Source organism: Nomascus leucogenys, chromosome 14 (genome assembly GCF_006542625.1).
Source record: "Nomascus leucogenys isolate Asia chromosome 14, Asia_NLE_v1, whole genome shotgun sequence".
Classification (NCBI taxonomy): domain Eukaryota; kingdom Metazoa; phylum Chordata; class Mammalia; order Primates; family Hylobatidae; genus Nomascus; species Nomascus leucogenys.
This window is the reverse complement of record NC_044394.1, coordinates 41,780,483-41,791,566: the sequence shown is the minus strand read 5'-3', so window position 1 is coordinate 41,791,566 and position 11,084 is coordinate 41,780,483. Positions and strand designations below refer to the sequence as shown.

Sequence of the window (11,084 nt, the reverse complement as noted above, 5' to 3'; positions counted from 1 at the left end):
CTGAGGCAGGAGAATCGCTTGAACCCAGGAGGCAGAGGTTACAGTGAGCTGAGATCGAGCCATTGCACTCCAGCCAGGGCGACAAGAGCGAGACTCCATCTCAAAAAAAAAAAAAAAAGCAACTTCCTTAATTTGATGAAATCTGATAAAGTCTAATACTAGCCAATAACAAATAACATAATCAACAGAGAATTATGGGAAGCTTTTTCCCCCAGTGCAGGACCAGACGAGGATGCCTGCTATCACTCTTTAATCAGCATTGTAGTGAAGAAACAATACAGTAAGAAATAAAAAGGCATCAGGATTAATTTTTAAACCAAAAAAATTGTCATTATGTGTATATGACACTACTACATGCCTAGACAATCCCTGAAAACCCCAAAACTGTTACAATTAATAACTTACTGGATACATTATTGTTACAACCAGATTACTATATACTAGTATGAAACCAACAGAAAATAATGATCAAACTAGAGAACAAGTATCTATGACAAAACAAGCCAATAAAGGATCAATTTACAGATTTAAGATAAATCCTTCCAATCAATATATAAAAAAGGACCCTACAAAAACATGCACAAAATGAGCAAAGCATATGAAGACAAGTAAGGCACAGAAGCCAATAAACATTTGCTAAACTCTACCTCACATGAAACCCGCCACTGCAAGTTCCAGGTCAGAGGATCCCTGCAGAAACACCGCAGGGCAGGATCCCAGGAGGCAGGACCACCGGGGAAGTGATGGAGCCCCTGCAGTGGGGAGGGTCTCAGGCCCAAGAGGGCCAGGTGGCTCCAGACCTCCTGCTCCAGCTTCCCCTTACTCCCCACACCAGGCACAGCCCCACGTGAGTGCCCCGATGCAGGGAGGATTCTGACTGGCCATGTCTTCTCTGCCACTGTGCAGCCTGCTGAATGGCAGCCTCCTTGCCCATTACATCATTCCAGGCTTCCCTTTCATGGGTCACCTTCTCCCTCCCAACACAATGCCAGAATCCACCCCAGGAGGATAGGGACCGGGAACCAAACTGTGGCACCATGAGTGGAGACCCTGGAGGCAGACATGGGTGTAGACACAGAGTGGAAACATGGTAGGCCTGGCTGACGGGTGACAATCACAGAGGATGGGGACATTCAAGGGCAGACACGGGCTGCAGGCACAGCAGAGAAGACCTGGACTACAGTCACAGGGGATCCAGACAAAAAGGGAGCTCGCTGGCTACAGCTGCATGGCAGAGAGGCACACCAGGGACAGACATGGATACAGGTGCAGGACAGAGGAGTAGGTGAAGGTTGGCGTGGGCAGGGGGCACAGAGATAAAGACACCCAAAGGTAGATGTGGCTGTAGGCTGAAGGGTGGAGTCACAAGAGTCCTAATGTGGGCTGCATGGACAAGGGCTGGAGACACAGGAAGACAGGCATGGGAAGCTGGCACACTCAATGACAGGCCTCTGCTGCAGTAACAACAGACGGAGACACTCAACGAAAGAGACTGGCTGCAGGTACAAACACTGGGGATAGGAGTTTTGGGCACAGTCTCCTGGGAGAAATGATCCAGAAAAAGGACAGAAATGGGCTGAAGGCACAGGGGAAGGAGACACACGCGTGCAGACATGGCCCAAAAAGCATGTGGACATGGATTAGAGGGACAGAGAATGTAGCAAACATAAGCTGGCATGGGCAGAAGCTCAGGGGACAAATGGACAAAAACATCAGAACGGGCTGCAAACACAGGGATTGAGGCACTGGAGGACTGCTACTGCCTGAAGGCTAAGGAGATGGCAACATTCAAGGCAAGCAATGTCCTGCAAGCACACAGGATGGAGACTCACATGGCTGGCACCGGCTGCAGGAGCAAGAAATGGAGACTTCTGACAGGGGGCATAAAGTGCAGGCAGAGGACAGACCAGGTGACAATACACAAGGGCAGACATGGGCTTCAGTCATTATGGGATGGTGATACTGGCGAGAAGATACAGGCTTCAGGCACAAGGATGGAGACACACAAGGCCTGGCATGGCTGTAGGCAATACAGGGTGGAGACACTGGGAGGTCAACGCGGCTGCAGACACAGGAAACACCTGATGGAAAATGTGGGCTGTCAGATAAACCCCTGCTCAGAGAGAAATTTACAGCCTTACAGGAATGTGTTAGAATAGAAAGAATAGAAAAAAGATTGACAATCAATCATAAACTCCCTTCTCAAGAATTAAAAACGATCAAAATGAAAGAATGTGGAATTAAAGTAATAAAGAGCAGACATCAACGAAATAGGAAAAAAATGCAACAGAAACAAATCAAGGATAAAAGTTGGTTTACAGGGTCGGGTGCGGTGGCTCAAGCCAGTAATCCCAGCACTTTGAGAGGCCAAGGTGGGCGGATCACGAGGTCAGGAGATCAAGACCATCCTGGCTAACACAGTGAAACCCCGTCTCTACTAAAAAATACAAAAAATTAGCCGGGCAGGGTGGCGGGCGCCTGTAGTCCCAGCTACTTGGGAGGCTGAGGCAGGAGAATGGCCTGAACCTGGGAGGCGGAACTTGCAGTGAGCCGAGATCACACCACTGCACTCCAGCATGGGCGACAGAGTGAGACTCTGTCTCAAAAAAAAAAAAAAAGTTGGTTTATAAATATTAATACACTTAATAAACCACTAGTGAAACTAACTAAGGCAAAGAGAAAAAACACAAAAAACCAATATCAGGAATCAAAACAGAAGCCTGCTCTATAGAGCAGCATATTAAGACACTAGGAGGGTTCTGTGAAATACTTAGGACTACAAGTTTGACAACAGAGATTCAAATAACATCACATTGAAAAATAAACTTACTAGGCCGGACATGGTGGCTTACACCTATAATCCCAGCACTTTGGGAGGTCAAGGCAGGTGGATTGCCTGAGGCCAGGAGTTCGAGACCAGCCTAGCCAACATGCCAAAAACCTGTCTCTACTAAAAAATACAGCCGGGCACTGTGGCTCACACCTGTAATCCCAGCACTTTGGGAGGCTGAGGCAGGTGGATCACGAGGTCAGAAGTTCGAGATCAGCCTGGACAACATAGTGAAACCCCGTGTCTACTAGGAACACAAAAATTAGCCGGGCGTGGTGGCACACACCTGTAATTCCAGCTACTCAGGAGGCTGAGGCTGGAGAATTGCTTGAATCCGGGAGGTGGAAGTTGCAGTGAGCCAAGATTGCACCACTGCACTCTAGCCTGGGAGACAGAGCGAGACTCTGTCCCCCGAAAAATAAAAATAAAAATAAAAATAAACTTACTAAAATGGACACAGAAATAACATAAAACAAGAAAACTCCTACATATACCAAAGGATTGAATTATTAGAAGTCAAACCAGCCAACAAAAATACTGTTCCACATGGAAAATTCCATACCTAAAGAAATATTCCAAATATTTAAGGAAGAAAACACCTAAATTTCTCAGACTCTTCCAAACAGAAGAAATATAGGAAATATTTTTCAGTGCTTTTTTTTTGTGAAGTCAGCATTACGTTGACACCACAATCTGAACAGGACATTAGAAAAAAAAATTATAGGCCCTCTCTTTCATTAACAGAAATACAAATATTCTAAAACAATCATATCATATGAATTAAACCACATATGGAAATGTAACACATGGTACTAAAAAACGCGGGATCGGTTAACATCCAAAAATAGTTCATGTAAAATATCCTATTTTCAGAAAAATAGGAGAAAAACATATGATTATTTACAGCATGTGTAAAAAAAAAAGCATTTATTCAAATTCAACAATTAGTCATAACTAACTCTTAGCATATGTAAAAGAAGGCAGCTTCCTTAATCCGATTAAGTTTGTCTAAAATGAAATTACAGCAAATTACATAAGGAATACAGGATCACTGAAACCTTTTCCCTGGAATCAGAACCAGACACACCGTGCTCAGGAGGTGCGATCGGGACAATAAAAGAAGAAAATAAAGAAAAATAAAGGTGTAAGAACCAACATTTAAGCAATATAGCTGTTATCATACGTGGCTGACACTAAGTACATAAGTAAGTACGTAAGTACATAACTACATGTACATAAGTACATGAAAAACCCACCACAATCCAAAAATGACGACTATGAATATGTGAATTAAACCAGGTAACACGAGACAAAATCAATCTATAAAATCAATTAGTTTCTGATTTACCAGCAAGAAAGAAATGTGAAATAAAATTAAGGTACAATGACCAGACTAAGAAACAACTATCTGCACTAGAAATGACCCCATAAAGGATTAATTTATAGAATACCTTTTTAAATTCTTCAAATCAATGTAAGAACACAAATGACCCAACAGAAAAGCCAGCACTGAAAATGAAGACAAAGACGCAAAGGCCAATAAATATTCACGAAACGTCACTTCACTAACTTATTTCCAGTTCCAGATGACAGGAGGCCCTCAGGGACCCAGGAGGCAGGACCACAGGGAGGTGACAGCGCCAGCAGCAGGAGGTGGGCCTCTGCCTTGGCCCCAGCCAGGCCACAGCTCCGGGAGGGCTGCGGGAGCCGGGAAGCCCGAGCAGCCTGGCGCTCCTGGCCCCTGCACACGCTTCCCTCCCTCCACCCCGTTCCTCTCTCTCTCTCTGTGCCTTGGGCCCCGTGGGATGCGCTCACATCCAGACTCACCAGGCCCGAGACGCGGGAGAATGGAGAAGCGCTTGCGAGCCGAAAGTCCTCCAGGAACACCTGAAGGAAGCTTCGCCTGCACCTGGGACACCCTTCCCTGATGCTGGCCTCAAGACAGGTGCACCGCACACGCTTCCGGTCCATGACGACCACACCACAGAGGAGCACGCGAACCCAGCCTCCACGAAGAGAAAATGGCGGAATGGGCCTTCGCTTCCCTTTTATCATGGCTGTACTCAACCGCTGCATCTTGGAAGCTTGGTTCTGATTGGGTGAGAAGGAACTTTTTTCGACAACTCTTATTGGATAATAGTCTCCATCTCTGACTGGATAATCTTAACTAATCAGAGTTGGAGACTTATCCAATCTGTGTTGTAGTACAGAGTCTGCCCTCATCGTATCAGAAAGAGGCTTCCAGGATATGTCCTTTGAATACAGACATTATAAAAGGGAGGCAAAGATCTGCACCTGCCGTGGAGGTTGGGCTCATGTGCTCCTCTGCATTGGAGTTAGCCAAGGAGCGTGTGCAGAACACTTGCCTCGTAGGCCAGCCGTAGAGAAGAATGTCCCAGGTGCAGGCAAAGTTTTGTTCATGTGTTCCTGGAGGATTTTTCCCGTGGCAAGCGCTTCTCCATCCTCCAGCATCTCAGGCCTGGTGAGTCTGGATGTGACCGCTTCCTATGGGGGCCCCAGGCACAGAAAGATGCAAAGGAGGGTGGATGGAAGGGGAACGTGGGCAGGGCCCAGAGAGCATCAAGTTGCCCATTTCACCAGGCACCCCTGCTCCAGTGCAAGACAGAGGCCAGCCAGGGACCCAGGGCCGGGCTTGGGGTGGTGGGCAGGGCAGGGTGGGGCTGTGGGGTGGGGCACATGGCCCACCCGAGGAGCCACATCTTGGGGAGCCTGGAGTGGGGAGGAGGCTGGCTGGGGTCTCTGTAACAGCCTCTTCTTGGGCAATGTCCTTTAGGTTTCCTGTGGGCTGAGACCTGAGATAAATGCCCCTCACCTGACCCTGAGGTCTCTTGGGGTACAGAAGGGTGAGAGGAGTGGAAGGGGGCATCCACCTCTCGGTTGGTTTAGATCCTCTCTTAGCACAGCCCACCGTTTCCCCATCCTATAGCTGAGCCCCTGTTTGCCCACCCCAGCCTGGAGTGTAAACCTGGGGAAAGGTTTATACGAGGAGACTGGGTTAGCAAGGGCTTCTAGGGATGCGGCAGGGTCAGAAGCTGACTGGATGGAACTGTAGCCCCTAGAGTGCATTCCTGGGTGTCCGGCTCTGCAGAAGGGGCCAGTGTGGACACTGCACCCCTCTGGAGCCCCAATTTCTTCATCTGCCATGTGGGTTGGCCTCCAAGGCTTGATGGCATTTCTGTGCTGTGAGGTGGGCCTGGTGGGTTTGGGCTCAGTTTCCAAGGCAGGATAGGCTCTCGGTCCCCTCTTCCTCTTCAGCATCTAGCCCCGGGCCAGCACCATGGGTGGAGCAGTGTGGGGTGAAAGACAGCGACTTCGGGGGGGGGGGTCACCTGACACTGCAACCCATTTCCCCACCAGACAGGGTTGAGGCAGGCCGGGCTGGGGTGGTGGCTGCCTGGAGGGCCTGGGGATGGTGCAGTCCTGCCTTCTTCTCTTCTCCATATTAGGTCATGGGAAATCATAGCTGGAGGGCCCGCCCGAATCACAGGTGACAGCCTGAGAGCAGTGGCACGCACACGCACACGCACATGCAAGGCACTCAGCACGAGGATCTGGAGAAATTAGGCAAATTCCTGATGATGGGTGGGGAGGGGGTCCCCAGCCACCTGGGAGCTGGCAGGTGGCCCATGGTGATGAAAGCCCAGGGAAGCGTGTGAACCCCGGCAGCCCTACACAACTTGGGGCCCCTCTCCTCTCCAGCCCTTCTGTGTGCCTGCCTCCTGCCGCCACCACCATGACCACCACCATCTGCCAGTTCACCTCCTCCAGCTCCATCAAGGGCTCCTCCGGCCTGGGGGACGGCTTCTCCCACACCTCCTGCCGGCTGTCTGGCAGCCTGGGTGCCGGCTCCTGTAGGCCGGGATCTGCTGGAGGCCTGGGCAGCGCCCTTGGGGGTAGCAGCTACTCCAGCTGCTACAGCTTTGGCTCTGGCGGTTGCTATGGCAGCAGCTTTGGGGGCGTTGATGGGCTGCTGGCCGGAGGTGAGAAGGCCACCATGCAGAACCTCAGTGACCGCCTGGCCTCCTACCTGGACAAGGTGCGCGCCCTGGAGGAGGCCAACACTGAGCTGGAGGTGAAGATCCGCGACTGGTACCAGAGGCAGGCCCCGGGGCCCGCCCATGACTACAGCCAGTACTACAGGACGATCGAGCTGCAGAACAAGGTAGGGCCTGCTGGTGGGAGGGGTCTCTGGGGGGCATGACTTCTTCCCCCCAACTCCTGCCTCGGCCAAAGGCCTGGAGTCCAGCCATAGGGTCTCAGGGAGCCAAGGGTGGTTTGGCTGTGGCTTAGCTTCTGGGAACCTGCCTTGGGGCCCCTGTGTGGCCCACATACCCCTTTTCTGGGGGCAGCAGGCTGAGTCAGGAACAAACAGGCCTCGTGGAGCCCCTTGCAGCCTCAGTTTCTCCCTCGTGGAGCTCCTCCACCTGGAGAGGTTATAGGATGAGGCAGGAGGATGCAGATGGAGGGCTGGGCCCGTGGGCCGCTGGATGCGTGGTATCTTGCTCCTTTGGAGCAGGGGTCAGCAGGAGGGGATTTGGGGAGATGTGGAGTGGGGGTGTCTGAGTGAGCTCCCCATAGCACCTGCTTCGGGGGGAGGCAGAAGGGAGGGGGCGGGACCTCAGGGTGGGGAAGGCCTCTGATGTCCCTTATTTGGGGATTTTTCTGGCTTCTCCTTTCCTCCTGCTGTCCCTTAAGATGGGCTCAGCAAACCCCAGGGGGCAGGGCTGCTGGCTGGAGCCCAGGGTTAAGGGATTAGGAGGGGTCCTGACTTGTGATTTGGAACCACTCTTTGGTCAGGGCTCCTTTAGCCTCCTTTTGGGGGAGCCTGTCAGGGGCACCCTCTAGCTGACTGTAAAAGGAGGGGGTTGCCCACATCCCCTCCCTTGTTCTAGAATTCTGGGACAGCTTCTGCCCTGGGGACATTTTCCCTTTATTTTCTGGTTGCCTCATACTCCCAGCCAGCTGTCTCTTCTCCTTTAAGGATGAGCCTGGCATGGGGGTCTGGTGGGGTACTGAGTAGCGGGGGAAGAAGAGGCACCTTTCAGCCCTTCAGACTCCTGCTTGCCCCTCCTCTGCCAATAATACAGCACGGGGCAAGGGAGGGGCTGGGCGGGAAGAGAGGCCCCCAGGCAGGAAGATCTGCTCAGAACCCTGGTGTGGGCTCAGCCACCCCCATCCAGTGACCTGACTACTCTCCCATCTCCTCAGATCCTCACAGCCACCGTGGACAATGCCAACATCCTGCAACAGATTGACAATGCCCATCTGGCTGCTGCTGACTTCGCCCCAAGTGAGTCCTAGCTGTGAGCTTGGGCAGCTTGGGCCAGCTGGGGGAGGATCTCAGGGTACCCCTCCTGACCCCAGGACTCCTTGGTTGCTTGTGGCAAGGCCCAGGAGCTCAGGGTGGGGCAGTCCTAGGAGCCCCACTCCTTAGTCCAGGATGCAGTAAAGGCAGCCAGTTCTGAAGGTTGCTGAGCTTAGGCAGGGAATAGAAGAGAGGGAGGGGAGGTGGGAGGCAGAGAGAAGTAAGGAAGCTGGTGGGCGTGGGATCTGGCCTTGTGATGGTCCCAGGGCCCCGGGGCTGGAATTTGTCTCCACTGGACCCTCTCATCAGCCCTTCCAACCCCTTAGAGTCCTGGCAAAATGAAGGCAGGTGAGCAGCCAGGACCTGGACCAGGCCTGGGCTGAAGTCCCTGATTCCCACCGCAGGTTTGAGACAGAGCAGGCCCTGCGCCTGAGTGTGGAGGCCGACATCAATGGCTTGCGCAGGGTGCTGGATGAGCTGACCCTGGCCAGAGCCGACCTGGAGATGCACATTGAGAACCTCAAGGAGGAGCTGGCCTACCTGAAGAAGAACCACGAGGAGGTGAGGTGGCTGGGGCAGAAGGTGAAAGATGCTGAGGAGTGGGTGGCAGAGCCCTGGGGCTGGGCCATGGCTGAGGCCATGGGAGAGAGCAGAGCAGGTGCACTGGGATTAGTCACCTTAGAGGGCTTCCCTGTCTACAGAGCCCTCATCCTTGGGGTCCAGCGTGCAGGGCAGACTCCTCTTTGTACCACACTGCTTCTCTGTACCCAAGGAACCTTCCAGGGGCCCACAGAGGCTCCCTCTACCTGCCCTGGCCTCCCTCACGAGGGCGGGGGATAAGTAAGGAAGTCTCCTTCTTGTCCCATTTCACACTCTCAAAGCTGAATGTCTACATAGAAGCTTGGAAATTAGAGGGGAAATTTTTGGGGCATAGGCCTAATAATTAGATTTTATTTTGGAAAGCCCTTGGTCTAATGGGGGAGATGGAGTCTGATGGTGGAGGCAATACTGAGCAGATGAATAAAAATCATTTAGAGGGTCAGATAGAGCAGAGGGAGAACAAAGGAGGGGTCCTTGTGGGGAGTGGGGTCCCCTCGTTGGGGAAGGCTTGGGAGTGAGAGGTCAGGATGGGTCCAGATGCGCACATCCACATCCCCTTTTTCCATAGGAGATGAACACCCTGTGAGGCCAGGTGGGCGGTGAGATCAATGTGGAGATGGACGCTGCCCCAGGCGTGGACCTGAGCCGCATCCTGAATGAGATGCGTGATCAGTATGAGGAGATGGCAGAGAAGAAACGCAAGGATGCCGAGGATTGGTTCTTCAGCAAGGTGGGGGCTGCTGCAGGCCAGAGGTCTCTCTTAGGGGCTGGGGCTCAGGGGCCTTAGCACTGACAGTAAGCCCACAGCCAGGTGTCTTGGAGGTGCCCCCTCCTCAGCAAGCTGCATGGACCACAGGGTCACCCGCTGCATCAACAGACCTGGAGCTGAGCTCAAGCTGGGATCTGGGGGGTGGGTGGGGAGGTAGGGAGCCCCCACAGAATAAAGGCAAAGGGTAAAGACCTTGGGAGTCCCCACCTCTCTCTCAAGAAGTCAGGAACTAGCACCAAGAGCCAGGCTACATGTTCTGGCTGGTTCTCAAGTTTCCGGTCTGTGCCTCCCACATGCAGGGATTAACCATAAAAAGTTAACATTTCAAATGGGATGTTTCTGGGCTTTGGGACGTGGGAAGCTGGTGAGAAGGCACCACTCTCTCCACAGTTAGATTTGGGAGGAGGCCTGACTTGGGAGAGGGATCCAGGCTCACACCACCCTGTCCTGTGTCCTGTCTGCAGACAGAGGAGCTGAACTGCAAGGTGGCTACCAACAGCGAACTGGTGCAGAGCGGCAAGAGCGAGATTTTGGAGCTCCGGCGCACCATGCAGGCCTTGGAGATCGAGCTGCAGTCCCAGCTCAGCATGGTAGGAACAGTCCTGTGCATGGGGGTGGGCCCAGAAGAGGACACTGACAACCCTCACTGACCCCTGGTCTTCCTGCCGTCCTGCAGAAAGCATCCCTGGAGGGCAACCTGGCGGAGACAGGGAACCGCTACTGCATGCAGCTGTCCCAGATCCAGGGGCTGATCGGCAGCGTGGAGGAGCAGCTGGCCCAGCTTCGCTGCGAGATGGAGCAGCAGAACCAGGAGTACAAGATCCTCCTGGTCGTGAATACGTGGCTGGAGCAGGAGATCGCCACCTACTGCCACCTGCTGGAGGGCGAGGATACCCAGTGACCGGGGGAGCCTGGGGTCAGGGCTGGGGGCCTCTTGGCAGGGGTGGGGCTCTCAGACTCACATCTAATTTCCTCTCTGTTTTTGTTTGTTTTCTTTTGTTTTGTTTGTTTTTGTTTTTGTTTTTGTTTTTTGAGACGGAGTCTCTCTCTGTCGCCCAGGCTGGAGTGCAGTGGCGCGATCTCGGCTCACTGCAAGCTCCGCCTCCCGGGTTCACGCCATTCTCTTGCCTCAGCCTCCCGAGTAGCTGGGACTACAGGCGCCCACCACCATGCCCGGCTAATTTTTTGTATTTTTAGTAGAGACAGGGTTTCACCATGTTAGCCAGGATGGTCTGGATCTCCTGACCTCGTGATCCACCCGCCTCAGGCTCCCAAAGTGCTGGGATTACAGGCGTGAGCCACCGCGGCTGGCCCACTGCTGCATTTTCTAGCAGCCGAGCTATAGTTCATTTCTGTGAGCTCCTGAGACACCTTAGCTTGTCTCAGCCCGCTGGATCGTTTCTCTAATCCCTGCCCCGCTCAGGTCACCTGCTGCTGCCCTAAGCAGAGCCCACATGCGCCCCCTTGTGGTGGGAAACCAAACGATTCCGCAGATCCTGTTTGTTGAGGGAGGAGGTGAAATGGGATGCCCACGGGCGACCCAGCCTTCCTGGGTTTTG

General features: G+C 52.9%; 1 protein-coding gene across 1 annotated transcript; it reads left to right on the top strand.

Annotated features, from left to right (window-relative positions):
• The first annotated feature begins 6,562 nt into the window (after positions 1-6,562).
• Positions 6,563-10,426, top strand: LOC100599806 (keratin, type I cytoskeletal 17-like). Its single transcript, XM_030828454.1, is given in 6 exon segments — positions 6,563-7,013; positions 8,060-8,145; positions 8,561-8,717; positions 9,325-9,486; positions 9,990-10,115; positions 10,202-10,426. Coding segments are annotated over 6 exon segments (1,185 nt in total). The 5' UTR covers positions 6,563-6,584.
• The last annotated feature ends 658 nt before the right edge of the window (positions 10,427-11,084 follow it).